This window comes from Anser anser (assembly GCF_964211835.1).
Source record: "Anser anser genome assembly, chromosome: 4".
Classification (NCBI taxonomy): Eukaryota; Metazoa; Chordata; class Aves; order Anseriformes; family Anatidae; genus Anser; species Anser anser.
In genome coordinates this window covers 65,590,661-65,610,402 of record NC_139724.1, presented here as the reverse complement: position 1 = coordinate 65,610,402, position 19,742 = coordinate 65,590,661, and the positions used below count along the sequence as shown (strand labels likewise).

At 35.3% G+C, this 19,742-nt stretch overlaps 1 protein-coding gene across 7 annotated transcripts in view; it reads right to left on the bottom strand.

Moving 5' to 3' along the window:
* STK32B (serine/threonine kinase 32B) overlaps positions 1-19,742 on the bottom strand; it is a 175,333-nt gene that overhangs the window by 145,045 nt on the left and 10,546 nt on the right. For all 7 annotated transcript variants that reach the window (XM_083834983.1, XM_083834979.1, XM_083834977.1 and 4 more), the window contains exon 2: positions 773-828. Coding sequence is in view for 6 of the 7 variants with exons in the window: in XM_083834979.1 (XP_083691105.1) it covers positions 773-828 (56 nt within the window). In the remaining variant the exon portion in view is untranslated. The remainder of the gene's footprint in view (positions 1-772; positions 829-19,742) is intronic.

The window sequence follows — 19,742 nt, the reverse complement described above, 5'->3', positions numbered from 1 at the left end:
CCTATGTAAGAGTTTAATGTGTAAATACAGTATCTCACTAGCACTCATCTGGCATATATTGAAGAATCATTTAAAATAAGATCTAGAGAGAGATTGCTTGATCAGTAACTGAAGTTATATTTCACATCCAAATGTATTCCTGCAAGTAATGGTTTCTAATGCTTTTATAATATGATTTTCTCTGGCTGCATGGCCTTGTATTTACCCATATTAAAATTTAAAACCTTGTTATAGTCTTTATTATAGCAAAGAAAGGTCATCTACTCATGTGTAAACAAACCATTAATCTTCTCTGTTTCAGCAAAAGCCCATTGAATTAAACAAACATTTACTCAATGATCATAATTACAGTGTATGTCAGTTTATACAGTCTGAAGTGCGTTTAATCTATGCAAAGTGCCTTTAAAATATTTCAATTATTTTAGAGACATGAATGAGTCCAAAGACTTCAGAACAAGAGCTCTGGTGGACTGTCTAAAAAAGTAGTATGCTCTTACTTTTTTGTATATTCTTGTCTTGGGGACTGATTTCTAAACTTTCCTAATCCCCATTGAAAAGGCTTAATTATTATAATCATTTTTTAATCAATTAGCTGAGTGAATACATTGTAACAGAAATGGTTTAATGAATAATGAGAGTCAGTATGGTTGTGATGAGATGTTCTTTAGAAGCAAAAGACTACAAACGTACATTCCTTTAACCTGATCAAGGATGGAAAAACAAATGAATTCTCTATTAGATTTTTAACTGCTAAAAATAAATTGATTCTTACCTTTCCAAAACTCCCCTTCCCAATAGCCCGCAATATTTGAAAATGGTCAAAGTTAACTGCAAAACAAAGGAGAGAAGAGAAGGAGTACAGTTTGTAGAGTGCTAAGTCAGAATCAGAAAACAGATAACAAAAGAAATGACAATGATTCCAATTAATGTCATTTTACCATGTGATATTTACCTTCTACCCTTAAAACACCAAATATATTTAATAGCTAACAAAAAGTTTCCATTAAAACAAGTTCCATTAATTTTATTCATCAATCCATGTTGGCCCAATGCATCCAATGCCCAGTATCGCCAAAATAACCATACCCCTGCCTTAATCAAGAAACAAGACAATTAACCTGTCTTAACCAAGTAACAAGACAAGGTTACAATTACACATCTATAAGAGAAAACTGCTCAGTGTTTTTTAGAACAATAATATCTTTTAAGTGGGTATTGAATAATTCAAGTAATAAATACTACCTGTTAACAGAATATGTAGTGATATAAGGATAGTATTTTTCAAGTAATCACCATGCAGTGATTACCATATTCTTTTATAGTGATGAAAGCTTGCCCCATGGTGAACTAGTAGGATCAACCCTTCTAGACTTTGCCACCTTAATACAGTACATAATTCTAATATTTTAAGACTATTTTGTAGATGTAGAATAAATTTTTTGGGGAAATTTTCATTTTAGCTTGTCAGTAGAATGGATTTACTCCCATTTCATGAAAATCTGACAGAGTCTGTCCTAAACATTGAAGTGGTTTACTGTGAAAGTGAGTGAGAGATTTCATTTTTCAGAAGTGTCATTATTGTTGGTGTTATATGAGACTGAACACAGCATGACCTTCAAATCTCTGGTTCATTGGTAGGTCTGGTGGTTAAAAAAATCCAACAACATCCTGAACAGAATTGATTTAGAGTCATTGAAACACAAACCTGACAATGTGTGATACAGATTTTACAGTCATTTGTCAAAAAAGAATCTCACTTAAAGCTAAACTCAGTGAACTGAAGTTGACAAAGTTCACTGCAACTTAACAGGATTTTTTTGTCTTCTATGTTCCTGGCTTTAGTCATGTACCTTCAACTATATGCCTATTATTGCTGTAAGAGTAATCAGCAAAATTATGCAAACAAACTGTCACTGTAAAAATGTGGTAACATGAATAAGTACAATAAAATATGACTTACATCATGATGAAGAAGAAAATCATATAAATCTAATAATAGGTTAAATATTTATATAAAAAAATTATATCAGCTCAAGCTATGTTATGAGTAGAGTGCTGTAAGGTTGATGTATATCAAGCCACTGAAAGAGGCAAAAATCTTATTTTCCCTTTTGCAGTGGTATCTCATTTACACTATTAATATCACATAATATATTTAAACATTTGTTTATTTATGCTTGCTTACACTGTCTTCAAGGAAACATGGTTACCCCTTTCATTAGTGCAGCTATAGCAACCATCTTCCTGGTAATTGCTGGAGACTAAATCAAATCCAGAGCTAACAGATCTGAAAGCAGCTGACTCTCATCTTGAGCAAAGATGTTAATTGTGAATACAGTAGTTTTAGGATTTGGTTACTAAAATTAAAAAATGCATAACTTTGCAAAGGATTAATAAGCTGTTATTGCTGGAAAACAAATTTTGTGATGAATCGTGTAAGAGTTAGGGCTATCCAAATGTTTGAAAGAAGCAAGATTTTCTGTCAACGACTTGCATGTTTGTTCCCTGCCCACAGATTTTAGCAGTGGGATGCTGTCTTGGAGCTCCTGTTGGTCATTACTGGTGTGATAGTCAAGATGGTCAGTTTAGAATAATGCCTTCCACACAGTCATGTCAACTTAAATCTTGTTCCCACAAGTCATCCTTCCCAAGTATGACTGCAATCTTTAAGACGATCATTAAGTTTTCATAGGAATTGAACATAGCATGGAAAAGATGCAAAACAATATGTTCATCTCATTCTTTTATTCAGTGTGGAAAATTCAGCAGCTTTTCCCTCCATCACATCCAGCTGGTGTTCTTCAGGTCACTCCCCTGCTTTCAAGCCTTCTGATGTTTTCTGTTCATCTTACTAAGTTTTAACAAAAATTTTAATTAAAGAAAGTTTATTTTGACTTTGTCCTTTACCTTGCAGGCATCCAGTTGAGGCCAGCTCCCAAGTACAACTGGAAAACTGGTGATGCAGTCTATAATTATCTGGTTTTAATTCAAGTCACATTTCAGTAGAACTTGACTATATTATTGAGCTGAAGCCTGGCTGGTTTTGAAATATATCAGTTTGATAAACTATTTCATTTTTTCATTTTCTTTTTTTTTTTTTTTTTATGAAACTGAAATAAAGCATTTATTATTAGCTATGAGAAGGACATCTTTTGTTGTCCATATAATTTTTATTCTGTTTATCTGTATTTCTCTAGTGGTCCTTATTGCTCTGAACAAGTAGAGCAACTTCTTTTGTTATTAGATTTAATTATAAATAGAACTTCCATAAGAAAGAAATGATTAAACAATGCATTTGGCCATGAGTTATATGGCCATGAACTATTAGTAAGTCAAATAAGTGGTTGAAAAACATAACTATTACAATTGATCAAATTTTCTCAATTTTTATATTTAACATGACTAGAAAGTGGGACGTAACATTTTCAAATCTTCATTAAGAAAAAAGAGTACTTTCTTTCTGTAGTTCACTGTATCATAAGCCTTATCTTAAATCAAGGGACAGTGATTGCAACATGTTTTGTGTGACAGAAAAGAAAGATCATCTTAAATGACTGTTGAAGTATTTGAAAACATGTGAGTCTGCATTTGAAGTGAGCTAAAGTTGTAGCCACTGCAGTTTTCTGAAAACAGTTAATTCACTAAGCTGAGACAACTTGATCTCTTTCGACCATCCAAATATACTCTCAGTGTATACTCAAATACTGGTGAAGTTCATCCCTTGGGATGGTAGGAAAGGATAATAAAAGGGATAATTTTGCAGTTAAGACCAATGCCAAGTTCAGCTGAGGCAAAATTAAGATGTTTTAAGAAACAGTTCCATCAATGGCACATCAGCCATGTAGAAGTCATGTTAGCACCACAATCCTAATAAAGAATGAAAGGTCAAGTTAAGTTTACTGACACCTTGTTGCTAGACTAATCATTCTCTTCAGGCTTTTTTAATCTCCAACTGTCAGATTTTATGGCTTATTTTGTTCATCACACTTTTATTTTTATTTTTTTTCTGTTCTGTATGTATTTTTCTCCTTTCTAATGAAAATTCAACACCACTGGGTCATCACTTATTCTGAGAAGAATTACAGCTCTCTATGACCTCTAGCATTTCCAATGTTCAAAATATCATCAAGATCAGACACTGCCTTTTCCTCTGTGTAAAGAAGATATCACAAGTATTGTATTCTTGTCCTCTAAAACATGACATGTCTAACTCTCTTGTGGAGCCTGGTGTTGTAGCTAATGACATTTTCCTAGCACAAAGCCCAGCTGAGATAACGGTGTGGTTGCAGAAGGACAATTTCTTCAGTAACACTAATATAACTATTACCCTTTTAGAAATAGTTTGTCATATTTGTCCTGGCTATACATACGGACTCCTGGCTATATGTACAGACTGGGTGACAAGATGATGGAGAGCAGCCCTGCAGAGAGGGATCTGGGGGCTGTGGTTGACAGCAAGTTGAATATGAGCCAGCAGTGTGCCCTGGCAGCCAGGAGGGCCAACCGTATCCTGGGATGCATCAAGCACGGCATTGCTAGTCGGTCAAGGGAAGTGATTGTCCCACTCTACTCTGTGCTGGTGCAGCCTCACCTTGAGTACTGTGTGCAGTTCTGGGCACCACTGTACAAAAAGGACATTAAACTGTTGGAGAGTGTCCAGAGGAGAGCGACGAAGATGGTGAAGGGCCTAGAGGGGAAGACATATGAGGAGCGGCTGAGGTCACTTGGCCTGTTCAGCCTGGAGAAGAGGAGGTTGATGGGGGACCTCACTGCGGTCTACAACTTCCTCGCAAGGGGGAGTGGAGAGGCAGGAGACCTATTCTCCGTTATCACCAGTGACAGGACCCGCGGGAACGATGTTAAGCTGAAGCAGGGGAAGTTTAGGCTGGACATCAGGAAGAGGTTCTTCACCGAAAGGGTGGTTGCACACTGAAACAGGCTCCCCAGTGAAGTAGTCACTGCACCAAGCCTGTCTGAATTTAAGAAGAGATTGGACTGTGCACTTAGTCACATGGTCTGAACTTTTGGGTAGACCTGTGCGGTGCCAGGAGTTGAACTTGATGATCCTTATGGGTCCCTTCCAACTCGGGATATTCTATGATTCTATGATTCTGTGATATTTTACTCAACAAGGAAAAAAAATATGTTGCAACTTTCTGATAATTTCTTTAATTTTACTATTATGCCATACTTAGGTGATCTGAGATACCACCTTTGAACTTCAGCTTTAGAGAATAGACATTTTTCAGAAACCAGAATTAGTTTATATTGTCTTCAGCTATTTTTTCATAAAGACAAATCCACAGAATGAAATTATGAGTGATCCCACAACAATATGAGGGAATTTCTTTTCAGTTTCTTTGATTTTCAACATTTTGGAAAAATCAAGAAGAACTGTGTTTTCCACTCACTGTCTTCCACCAAAAAAAGTCACTGTTAATGAAAAGCTGAGAAAGACTATGGAATAAAACAAAGATATTAGGCTAACTAAGGGAGAAAATGGATCAGTGTTTACGGTGTCTGTTGCATGATACAGTACCAGAGTGACTGACACGTGTTAATTTCAGTAATGAGATATATATGCATATAAAATAATTTTGTTTCTTTAAGTTTAGTTACACTCAAATAAATCTTAAATGAATTCCATTGCACAGCTCCAAGTCTTTGTTAATTATTATAACTACCAGTATACCTTGCTTTGATTATTTTCATGGTTTTGAAATAACCTTGTGTTTCTTTTTCCAGTAGTTTAATGTAGAACTAATAAAATCTTGGATGATGGTGATGGAGCTTACAACCTGAATGAAAGTTTTCACCCTGCCTGCCATGAAAAAGTGAAAAAAAGGTGGTCCTAGCTAGTACAGATACTTGATCAAATACATTATTTCACTCAAAAATATCAGGCATATTTAGAAGGATAACACAGTGGTTTGTGACCAGCTTGGTTACAAGAGCCTTTCTTCTAGCACAGCCTTCTCATGTGACCTTAGATAAGTGCTTCAATACCTTCTGCCCCTATCTGTAGAAAAAGGAATTATTACATTTCTAAGCAGCTGTGAAATTAGGTATAGGAAGTAGTTTAGTGCTCAGACACACAAGTATTCAGGAGAGTAGTGACAGTCAATTCAAGTAATAGTGTTTTCCCTATAAAGATTGAAAGCAATTTTCAAAGTGATGAAATGCATATCCTGCTGTGGAAGTGGAGGTACAGAAATAAGTAGATGATTGACTCTAACCACACACGTCAAGTTTCTGCAGAGCTGAGAACAGAACCTAGGTCCCTCTTCAGACCACACCATTTCTCAGGCACATCTTTCCAACTGCATGAGTTTTGATGGAGCAGCCATTTAATATAAAACTTTCTGGTGAAAGATAAAATAAGTTTTTCTTGCTCAACTGTTCCTCAAGGATAACGTAAACTATGGGGAAAATTTGCACCTCAGAAACTATTACTTTTTTTACAACTATCCTGTGAAAACACTGAATAGCTTTAATAGAAAGGACTATTATTCTTTTTCTTTCATTGTTTTTTTTTTCTTTTGTACAAATTACCATTATATGAATAATGATGTATTAAAATAATTATTTTATATGAATTTACTTCTACTATGTTATTCACAAACAGTACAGTGATTTGAATGAAGCCAAAACAAGCAAACTGTTACTTTAAAGATTACAAATCTTTATATTTCATTTATGATATCACACAAGAACCCAACATTTCTACCCTTTGAGTTGTAGTTTTACTACTCTAAAATATTCTCACGCTACGTAGTATTTGTTCGAGTGTAAATTAAGTCTAGCTCAAGAGGCAATATGTATATCAGGTGGATGCTACACAGAGCTGTTGCTCTTCCTGCAGCTGAGGGATATTGATAGTATACTTATGTGATTAGTCCAAAAACAATTAATAATCATTCCTGAAATAATTTTGTATCTACAAGAGCAACTATCCAATCGAAAGTGGTCAAAGGAAAAACACTGACTTACTTTGCATCACATAAAAGAAATTAGGAACTTTATTTAAAAATAATAATAATTAATTAAGATAAATAAATAAATAACTTGATAAGCTTCCAGAGCTAAACCCAGCTTTTCTTCTCTAGCTGATTCCCACTGACTTTCCACTGGTCTCTGTGGCAGTAGTCAAAACCAGACCATGACTTCTAAAGCGTTAGGAAGTGTACAATAAAGCCATATTTGTAACACAAAGCATTTCAAGACATCTAGCTTCATTTTCACAGGAAACAGAATCAGGAAATGTGATAGGCCATCAGCCAAGGAAACAGACTTTTGTTTAAGTCTGAGCACTCTCTTAGGTGTTGCAACTGTATTTCAGAGTGTTTTAATAATTCCTGCTTCTGGGTGAATCAGAAAAACATAATAATACCTAAATCACTTTTTTTTCTAGATTTCGCCTGTAAGGTTTGACCTGCTTTAGACCTGCTCTACTCACTGAACAGCACTGCTATTAGGGTTTCAGACTAGTTCTGCAGTCTTTATGTGTGTCTACTTTTCAGATTCTCCAGCCTTTCCCAGAGAGATCCACTATGCTGTGCTGGTAGAACCTCAGTATGTCTCAGCAGCCTTCAAAGCTTGTTAAAATTACTATAGTACTTCTATACAGAAACACACAAGATGAATAACCAAGTAGATACAGTCATATATATTCAGTACTCAATTTAGTACTCAAGCTGGAGTCACCAGCTGGAATGGATATAGACAGGAGAAACATGACGAGTGCTTAAAAATTAGATTAAGGGGCATAAAATGGTTAAGGTAGTCATAAAGAGCCACATTCCATCATGCTCTATTGATGGGAAATGCGCTAGTGAAGAAAGATTCTGTTTAAGTATGAAACAAATTTTTGTTGATGGAACAGAAAAGCCAGCCATACCTTTGAGGTTAGCAAAGAATACAAAATCTGTGTAGCTTCATTAGGTTTATGGGTGGAATGAGCCATCCCTATATACTAATTGATTGGGGAACATGCTAATTAGAAAGAGTTACATAACTGAAGGACAAGAAAAAAAAATAGTTTCAGAGTTGATTTTATCTCATTAATGATGGAGCATGGCATTTTTATCATTGTATTTAGGGGCCTTGCATTTAAATTGCATTACAATCGCTCAATACTTCAAGCTTAATGAGTGTTTTAGTCTCAGTATAAACTGTTTCTAATTATTATGTTAATCTTTTTTTATAATTATCCAGAGTTTAGTTGCAATTAGAAAAAATTGAAGATCTTTTTATGTTAGATAAATGTAATTCAAAATTCAGCTAATTTTGCTTTGAATTTAAAAACACATTTCAGCCTGATTATGTTTGCAGTCTGAACATATGGAAAGTGTAATTCCTGTCTCATGGAAAATTCTGATACTTGAACATTAGTCTATTCTCAAAATAAAAGTTATTTCAAATGGAGAAGAATAGTTATGACTATTGATTTTTAAAAGTAACTTTCCTATTATTGTTTGAAATAAACTTTTCATTTTGAACTGATACCATTTTTTGTATTTTAAAATATCAGAAGCAGATCAAATAATCAACTTCCACCCTACTACAACTCCAGCTGAAGAAGTTCAGAAAAGAGTTAATCTTGCAAAAGGAAATATGTATTTCAGTTTTCTCTATCAAAATGAAATGTTTACATGATACTGAGAAACTTCCATTTCAGACTTCCTGATTGATCAAGAGTGGTTTCTTTACAGTTTGTTCAGTACGAAGATCTATGCCTTGTGATTATGACTGTATTCAGTCGTCTATGACCAGAGGTCATTGACCAAACTATATCTTCCATAACTTTGGTATACTCTTAGCACTTGAATGATGCGCATTTTGTTCACTCAGAGGTGATGGTGTGTTGGATAATGGAAGATGTAATCAGGTACAAGATTTGGGTCTTTGTAAAGGAAAAAGAGTATCAGAATCCAACATCTTTGTAGAAGTATCCTATCACAGAAATGTAGTATGGCTTTAAATGGACCCAAAAGGAAATCAGCTTGAAAAGATAAATTTGAATTCCATTCCAAAACCAGCCTTGTTTTCCCAATATAAAACTTACTTTTTGTAACATAAATTAACAGCATTTTAATTTTGCAGTGTTTCCCATTTTCCATGAGTTTTAATTTCCCATTAAAAATTATTCAGAGGAAAGTTCAATTACTTTTCGGGGGGGGGGGGGGGGGGGATGGAGGGGAGTATTTTTTGATATCTCCCAGCTACGTCATCTTTAAAGCATGGTGAAGTGTAACAACCTCTGCTCTAGATTGCCAGAAGCTGGGATAAAATCCTAGTACTATGGAAAAGTATCGTTGTATATCTCTTATTTGTATATTCTATTAAGAAATATCTGTTACTATAGATTGAAGTAAAATAACATCTGTAGTGATGCATTACATAATATTTGAAAACAACCAAGCTGCCAAAGAAAAAGATGCTAGGACTGATACTCAAAAGCTGCTTTCCCTTTTAATGCTGTAAAAGAACATAAAACCTTTTGTAATGTTATTTTGCAAATGTTGGAAAAGAAACAAAGATGCAGTTTTGCATTCCCAAGGAGGTTCTGACACCTAGGAAAACAAGAATCTGCTTGAGCCTAGGATTTAAGTGAAATAATTTCTCTCCAGAGCTGTTTACACTTCTAATAAGGCAAAATAAAATTATATTGCCATTAAATACATCTAGTTTGTAAAATATATCAAGCAGCAAGCTGAAACCTGTAAAATAAAGTGTGCTGCTTGGGCAAGTCATACAAGCTGCAAATCATTACAGCTTTCTGAGAGGAGCTTAAACTGAAACTACTGAGTGCCATTGTACAACCTGAATACCTGTTCTGTGGAATTTGAGACACATCATCCCATCCCACCCAACCCCCCCCCCCAAAAAAAAAAAAAAAGTAATACCTAGGATTTGAGAATGTCGTATGTCATGAGCTACTGGGAGGGATTTACAAATAGCAGAGACTTGTCCACAAGTCACTGAAATCAATACAAAAAGTCCTATAGCCATAAACCATAGTAGCATTCTGATTTGAGCACTGCCATTCTTTTATGCCTAAAATCTTCTCAAAGTTACCTTAATAAGGTCTTCAGAAGCTTCATCAGAAGCTCCTGGGATGGCAGGGATTATTGTGAGCATTACACAGGGGAAAAGCAAAAAGGCTCTTGCTCTGTGGTAGGTGTGGGAATGTTCGGTGGTTGCATTGTCCCATGAGAATTTTAACACCAACTCAATGAAACAGCTCCTGCATTCTGAATGATTGAGCCTGTAGAGGTGTTTAATGGCACAAGATAATCGTATCAATGAGAAAAGCTCTTGTGACTGCATATCTCTGCCACAGTCTTTCTTAGGAGCATTAGGTTAAGAAATAAATATTTCTTGGCTTTATGCCACTAAAACTTGTCCAAAATTTAACCATTATAAATCATATTCAGAGCACTTGGTATGCTGCCTCTGTGGTCTTCAGACAGCTTACTCTGTTTCAGCAGCACACAGATTGAGGTACCTGGGAAAAAGAATGTAATTGAAAAGCAAATGTTTGCTTGTGATGGTTTGCTTGAGCTAATATAAGGCGAGATTAAAGGAAAAAAAATTGTTTCTTTTAATAAATATTTCCAATGTGAAGCATGCAAAAGCAGTTTGAAAGTTCTGATCTTTTGATTAAGAATTGAATTTTATCTCCAAGGAAAGCAAATAGATAATTATCTAGATTTCTCATCTTTTAGCTTTGTGACTGTTTTCCATTTTACGTCTTTTTCACTTGAGAAGGAAGTGAAGGAATTACAAAATGAAGAAGTTTTGGTCTCAACTGAAATTCAAAATTCCTCACTGTTGAATATTTATGATCACTTTTGTTTCTCTGTTATTGTCCATTTGTGTCTGCATTGAAAGTGTGCATTTCTGAGTGCTTCTTTGCTGAAATCAGTATATTTCAGAAAAAAAAAATCATTTGTTTTTTATCTTTTTAAAGATTTCGTTTTCCATCAACCTAAAAATGAAATGAAGTAGAAAACACTTCTATTTCCCAACATCATTCATGTGACAGAAAACAGGGAGGAGAGCAGGAGCATCCCTTCTGGTGGCAGATGGACTTTTAGATTGGATTAAACTAATTGGGGGTACCTCATGATATACTACAAGGTTAGTTTTATTATAAGTCTACTTTCAAGGACAGTAGAATGAGATAGTCACCTTCATAAGGAAGTTTTTTTCACTTACTGTTGTAGGAAACCCTATGAAAGCAGATGATCTGTTCTGCCACTGTACAAAGGGAGTCTGCAGGCAACTTCACTATTTAAGCAAATGAGCAAGATGTCAAAGCTGAGCAGTTTGAATGCATCCAGAATCCTGCTCACTTTGCACTATAGAAAACATTTTTTGTATTGGGAAAAAAAAAAAAAAGGTAAATCAGCTCCAAGAAATTTTATTGTAAAGAAAGTAAATCTGAGATGGTCTAACTTGATCATTTTTGCTAATTTATACCTATCATATAGACATTGCAGTCTGTAAAACCTGCAGTTTATGTATTATACATTTACAGACTTTTTTTATGCAAAAGGGGGGATCAAACACTCATCCCTCTTCTACTAAAATATGCTGACTATCATTCCTCCATTTTCTCCTCAAACATAAGCAAGCACAGGCAATAAAGGTAAAGGCAACCAATCTGCCTTCTGAAAATAAATAGGAATAGTAAAAAACATGCTAAGCCAGAAAGATTTAAATTAATATAGTCTAATGTACAACCGCTAATATTTGAAAACATTGTTACTCATTTAATCTAATGGATTTAAAATTATTTCTTATTAACAAAACAAAACAACAACAACAACAAAAAGCTGAATAAACCTGACAGCTAGGCAGAAAATAGAAGGAACACCAAATTTGTTGTTGTATTTGCAAAAAGCCAGCATTCCCATCTTGTAGAGATCAAACCCAAGCTGATGACATGTCCTCATGTGGAGTGCAGTATAAAATAGGAGAAAATGACTGTCTGTTTAACGTCACCATTGATGATGTGAGCTGCAAAAATTAGCACAGAGTGTGATATGTTTTACTTGTCTTCTTTGTAGGGATCAGGCAAGGTCTTCAGAAATTCCAGTGATGAGTAATGGTACAGGCAACAACCAAGATGAAGCTCCCTTGATGGGTACCTAAGATTTAAAATAGCAGTGGCTGAAACAGCTCCAAAGGAAAAAATAGACAAAATACAATAGTGGCAAGCATGAATGGAAAACAATACTGTGAAAAAGCAACTCAATTTATATTTCCTGATACAGGATGTCATTTAAATGAAAATGCATCTACTACAAGTTCTGAAAAAAAGTAGAACTATAGGATAGTGCAGACCTGGGGTGGGGAAGAGACTGAGACTGTAACTAAGAAGAGGAATCTCTGCAGAGCCAAGCCCTTGCAGGGGAACCACAGACAAGACAGTATTCTAATGCTACTTCCATACCCGTGGGGGTGGAGGACTGTTGATTAGATCGGTCTGAAAATAGTAATTTGGTACCTTAGACTGAGAGCAAGAGTCTGATGATGGTCGTTCTACCTAGATGGTCTTGCTCCTTAGGGTCAGATTAGTGTAAACCTTTTGCAGCATTATTTTGAAGCAACCTTTCTCAGCAGCTCATTGGTCTTCTGACACAATGACTGGTCAATCATCCATACATTAAGCTGAAAATATAATTGGACTTCAAATACAGGGACTTTCACTTTTAGGTTTAACGTAAAAGTTAGGTTTAACATAAAAGTGAAAGGAATTTGTATTACCAAATCAACTACTCTTTTTCAACAAGCAGCAAATAACCACAGATTGTTGTGAAAGGCCTGTAATGACTGATCATGTATTTTATGTATTGGTGTTTAATTTAATGTTATGAAAAATAACATCAGAAGTCAGATGTTCCTTAGAATGGACCGAAATGTAAAAATTCTCACCTTTGCCATATAGCTATTGTTGGTGTTTATCAGTGGCCAGAGCCTGTGTAACCACACCAGCCTAAAGCCCAGAAAAGTTTTGGTTGTAGCTGGGAACAGTTATGTATTAGTACTGTATTAGTGCTGTAGGGATGTTCACTTATTGTGCACAAGTTTCATTGTGACTCACCACATGAAAGCACATGATTCTTTCTCCAGGTAAGCTGGCACTGGAGTTATATGACATGAAGAATTTAAATTATTAGGTTATGGGGCTTGGTGCATTGGGTAATAATGGCCATCAATTGCAACTTAATTCCAAGCCATGATGTCATTGCCAATTCAAAATAATTAGGACTTAGTTAGGCACTGTCAAATCTTCAGGATAACCATAGGTTAGTTTACCTCAGCTTAAGATCTTGCAACTGCGTTAGTTGTATCTACATTCTGTTAGCACATAACATTCAGGTAACCTTTTTCTAGTGTAGAAAGGTTTCTTTTGCATAGACTAAATTGTTTAGTGGAAAGTAATTAGAATTTCTATTATCATCTTAATCACTCATCCAGGTATTCTATTATAAAGTAATAATTTATACAATTTTACTATTATAAATTCACAAGTCAGTAAATTTAGTTTTTTTAAGATCAATGAACATTTTAATTAAGTTATTATGAAAAGAGTTCCGTTTTGCTACAGCACTGAGCTTTAATTCAAAAAAGCTATTAACTTAGTAGCAACAGTGGAAACATCAAAAATCATCAAGGAACAACAGAACTGACGTAATAGACCTTATCACTGTTAGTGAATAGCAAGGAAGCCTTTCTGAGACTTATGCTGTTCTTAAGCTCTTTCAGTGGGTAAATGTGACATTGAAACTAAGGAGAAAAATTTTCAGGACCTGCTCAAGTATAAAATGCCTGTAAGACTTTTCATAAGTAATGAAACGTATCTCCCTTTTGTTGAGAAAAGAGGGTTTCTGACTGATGGTATTGCTTACTTATGAATGAGCTGACAAAAAGAATCTCTGAAATCTATTGCTAGGAGAAATAGGTTGACAGGTATGTCCAACAGAAAAGGTAATCTTTAAGAAAATGTATTGCTAAAATACAGAAGGTCTAAATTCCACTTTAGTTATAATAGACTTCCCCGTGAGATCAGTAAATACACAACAGACTATACAGACTATGAAGCATCTTTTTTTTTTTTTTTTTCAACTAGAAAGTAGGAATATTCACCTCCCTCAGTTACTATGAGGATAACCTCATTAATAACTGAACTGGAAGGCTGAGAGAAGTTGCTATGGGAATAAAATGTCAAATTTCAGTGGACCAAACTGTTTTCTCCTACAATGAAATTCACCAGAGTCACCTCCAGGTGAAAAGCAATTCTTTAAATGAAGTTATTGACAAAATCAACAGCAAGGCATCAGTCAATCTTATCCAGATGGAGGCCTCTATAATGCCAAATGGGGCAGGGGAGGCTAAGAAACCCTGTTGCTTTAGGATTCTTTGGGTGTTTGCTCCAAGACCACTTTTCTCGCAGATAGGTTTTCAGAAAATGAGTCTTAGTACTATGTTTATAGGAGGCTAGGAAACCATGTGAATAAGACTTAATCCAAACATCTAGACAAATTATGAGTTGTTGCCCTCTTTTTCTTTTAAGTTCAGGTCTGTTTCTGTCTCTAAAATTGAATATGGAAGAATTAACTCTTTTGTTTATTTGTTTGTTTATTTTTAATCATGACTACAAACAAAACCCTGGTGGCAAATAAGGACACTAAAGGATCAGAAAGATGCATATTTCAATTGACATCACTTCCCATTTAGTGTTTTTAAACTCAAGCAAAACCCATAGATTTCAAAAGAATTATGACAGTTCTAACATGTAACAGGAGTGTGCCTGAAATGTGAAGCAATAGACTTGTTTTACATTTGTCATTGTAAGATTACTGTTCCTCGGTTTGATACCAGAGATGTTCCCTCAGGGAAAAAACTTTCAAAACAAGTAGGAAAACCTGCCAGATGTAAATGTGGCTGTCTAGGTCTGGTTTAACTTTTTGGATTTGAAACTAATATCAAAATAGCAAAAACTTTCAGAACACTGAGATTCACTTCTGTGGATGTCCAGGCATTTCTGTCTCATGGTTCTTCCTCATCAAAAAAGTCACAAGTGTTAACATGAAGAACAATCTATATGTCTCAGTGTTGTGAAGGCACCAATTAAACCTACTGGCCATGAACCTCTTCCCCTGCTCCCCCACTCTCCATCACAACACTGCTCATGGTCTCAGGAGCCCCACTGAAGCTGAGGCCTGGGTCAGGCCACTGTGAAACCCACTGTGTGTAAAAGAGCTGCGAGAAGCCTGGCTGGGACCTGTCCTGCCTTTGCTGAGCTGTGCTTCACCTGAGCTGGGCTGCAGTTATGTCCATGCCTGGTCTGTTGTTCAGACTCTTGGCTGATCCTGTCCTTTCCATCACTGACCTACTCTGCTCATCTGGCTTGGGGACAGCAGGCTGAACCTGCATTGAGGCCACCACCCCTGGCTGCTCCTGCTGTGCAGTGCCATTTCCAGCCTGGGCAATGGTTTTACAGTAATGGCATCTAACTGCAGGTAGCAAGGCTGCACAACAGTAACTGAGGATAGTATGGAGACTGGAAACAGGAAAAATCATCTCTCATTACGGAAAAGGGCAGTGTTTATTTAAATTAACAACACATATAATGAGTACAATTAAGTCCCTGTGCTCCCATATGGAAGAATTAAAGAAAATTTTGAGTACTGCAATAGTGCATGGGCACAAAGAAGAGCTTTAGAATCCCACAGACATCTCTTATACCGACCAGATTTCCATTGACTTTTAAGGGGGGGTGTTATCCTCCATTAACTCCACCCATTAGCCCACTCATCAGCCACTATGCTCTGCAAAGAAATGATTTTCACTATATAAATTAGCACTTGAGTTACATCTTACTTATAGTATAGGTCTCAAATATTTAAAACTAAACTGTACTTCTAAACGAAAATAAAATCCATTTTAGGGATGGAACCTCAAGTCCAAACCTCTGAGATTCCGGGGAAACTGATCTGAATCTATCTTTACAGTTTTGATTTTTGAAATGATCTGGAGTTGAAAAGGCACATTATTATTATTATTATTATTGCTAAGGTTCTTACTATTTCACTTTATGAATAATTTAATTTCATAAGAATCACTTCACTTTGCCTGCCGTTTTGGAGTAAAATCTCCTGTGGGTCTCCCAAGTTTTTATTTTATTTATTTATTTATTTATTTTATCTATATGTTCAAGATAAAGCTTTTCTTGAATTTGAATCATTGTTCCAAAATGATCAGTTTTTCTCAACTTCAGTTGAAGCAGTAACCTGAACTATTATTTAGCATTAAAACACTTTCTCTTTTCTTTTCTGTTTTGGTATTTAATTTTTTTGTGACTTTTTCCTTCAAGGTGCATAGAAAGGGAAGAAAAAAGTCTTGATGGTAACAGCAATGTTTAATTCATAAAGAACCTGCAGAATTTCAGTGCAACTCAAATTCCTTCATCTCAAGGTTTACAGGTAAATATTTAATGATGATAGAATTGGTTGTTTTGGTACTGAGACTAAAAAAGATGGTTTAGCTGCTGTACATACAATAGCCACCTAAATGTAGCAGTTTTTTATTTGGAGCTCATTATTTATTCTCTCATCACTGCCTACCTCTGGGGAATCCTTCCAGTGGAGAAGCTGAGATTGTTCCATCCTGATAAAAGTATGCTTATTTACACACCACAAGCAATTATACCAAAGCTGATATACCCAAGCACTGTTGAAAACAGTAAATATGAGTAAGAAAATTGGAGCCTTTGTCTGATTTTCCACTGGTACATGAAAGATTTAATGTAAGCATAGATACACTCAGAAAACAAAACAAAACAAAACAAATCCACCCCATCTCTGCTCATAGGCTCCATGTCAGCTAGCACAGGGGTGACTGAGGGGAGGAGGACTTCAGACCAGACATGTTTCCCAGATTTATGTCTGGGGGTACCCACTAACAGTAGAAAATCATTTGCTTCTTTTAGCCACAACTTAACTTATAAAGACTTACCTTATATCACCACACAAAAGGAATGAATAAAAAGATTAATTTAATCTAGAGGGTGTGTAACTAACAGGTATTAATGGAAAGAACATAACTTCTAATTTTAACAACAGAAATGATTAGCTGCAAAGCATAAACAAATAGCAAACTGCAGAGGATAAAATTGTTTAATGCAGCAGAAGGTTTGTTAGTCTTAATGCCTGAAACATTTGGTGCTATTAAGTGTGCTCATACCAGTTCTGTATAAACATAGGAATAGAATCTCAAACAAGATTAATTATAGATGTTAGATGAAAATAATGAGTATTGTTAACTCATTTCTAGTGCTCCCTACCACGTACACTGGGTTTGTTTTGATGAGAGGAATGTACATATAAAAAAAAATCTATGGAAAGAGAGAGGTCTATAAATATACGTGTATCTATATTTTCTTAACTGGGATAATATGGTAAATTGGTAGATCAGAGTTTCGTCTGGCTGTTTATAAAAAGAATATTGAACACTCGTGCTTTCTTCACATTTCAAAAAGAAAAACTTTCAGAATAGAAAAAAAAAAGTTTATTTCCCACCACCAGGTCTATCCTTTTTTGTTTGTTTGTTTTGGCTATGTTAATCAACAAACATAGATGGAAAAAGGTCAGGAAATCAGCTTAAAGTCATTAGAGACTAGAAGAAATATATTGCGTATGATAGTAATCAGCAATCTTTCCCAGGTGGTCTGCTGGGCTATATTTTTCTTTTCCAAATTAGAATGAAGCATCACAGGATGTTCTTTGCAACATCCAGGATATCCTGTCACTTGAAACATTAGGATGCTGTTGATCCACATATGTCTGTGGATCAAAAGATGTGTATGATCTACCCAGCAGAGGAAGGCTAGGATGCTGAGAGCCGATCCTGTAGCTGTTCATTAGCATTTGTATGCCCAGGGAAACATTCAAAATTCTCCACATCTCACTGGAAACTCAGAAAACTGAATGCCACAAGCAGTATCTTTTCTTTCTAAGAGATAACATCTATACTGAAAGTGTGGCTTTCTATTCAAGTATTTAAAATCTGTGACTGTTTTGCCTTCAATACCTGTAAAATAGACTGATGACTCCTGGCTTAGGAGAACCAGAGGTCTGAAGTCAGGGAAGCACTCAATGTAAGTGCTCAAAACCACTGAAAACACGGCATTTCTTAACTGTCATGTATTAGTTAATCTTTTCTTAGAAGCAGACATAAACTCTCCCAACTCCCAGAAAAGCCTTGTGAAAAGCCGTTCAGAGGGAAAATGCAATCCTAGCAACAGCAAGAATTTGCCTGACCACCAGACCAACTCCACTTGCATGTCCTGTCTCCAACAGCCAATGTCTACCACTACCTACAACTACTCTCGAGCTGCTCTCTTCTCCAGTTCATCAGTAGAGAGCTCCCTAACTCTAAAAGAACAGGGGCTTCCCTGCTGAAAGTTTGAATCATTAGAAGAAAGTTCCCTATTCTATGACTGTTTGTTAGCAAAATCTTACAGTGCTTGTTGGTGACTTTTCCTCCCATTATATCCAAATCTATCTCAGTAAAGGCTAACTTAGTAATACCCTACACAAGGGATTGTGTAGCTACCTCTGTAGTCTTCATAGGCAAAACAGTCAAATGTGGAGCTGAGCATAAAATAATAACTTTTTTCTGCTTCTTAGAAAGAATCATTTGATTAGTTTGTTCTTTGACTTCAAGTCCTTTGTAATCACAGTGCTTAAGGTGCAGTATTGTTCCAAGAGTTTGCAGGCTTTACAGATTGAACAAAGATTTATCTAAACCTAACCCCAAAAGACATAAACACAATAGTCATAATGAGAAAGCAATCCAGGAAAAAGCAGAGGATGGTTTCAGAGATGTGGAGGACACTCAGGAGGCTAATGGCAATTTCACAATTACATTACATCTCTGTTTTATCAGGGCAACAGCTAATCACAGGAAACAGGGAATGAAAACTAAGAACAGTTTTTATCGCTCAGCGAGAGAGTCAGAACAATATTATAAGGAAATAATAATTACTGGAGGGATTAACTCAGTTTGCATTTTTAGATCTTAAACAAGGAATGGCAGGTGTTCCCTTACTATTATTTCAAATCTTGGAAAAAGAAGGAAAATATTTTTTGTATGATCCGTTGGTGTAGATTTCTTCATAGATGTATTTATCTTATTTAATACAGCAGTCTTATAGAGAATAGTGTTAGTAATACCTTGACACAGCTAGCACTCTATCTTCCTTGGTAAAAAAAGAAAAAAATAATAATAATTAAAAAAAAAAAAAAACACTAAAAATGACAGGGCAGAAAAGTATATCAGCTTTGGCAGGTATCCAAAAGTTTTCAAACGTCAAGGTGCTGAAATTAAAAAACAAAAAAAAAAAAAGAGAGAGAGAGAAAATGAGAGATTAAGTGGAAGTAAAATAAAAAGGAAAATATTGACAAATAGAAGTAGGAGGCTAAAAATTGCATTATTAATTTATATTTAAATTTGAGTCAGATAACGAAAATGTAGGGTTGACTTGATAGAATATATACAAAATAAATATTTTCAAAAAACGTAGAAAAGGATTAATGAAATATAAAATACAGAGTTTTATGATATGATATTGTGAAGAAAATACTTTCAGGGATATAAAATTTGGGAAATAAATTACAGTTTCATCAACCATGTTTAATTATTATTAAAGCCTTAGAAACCTGCATAAT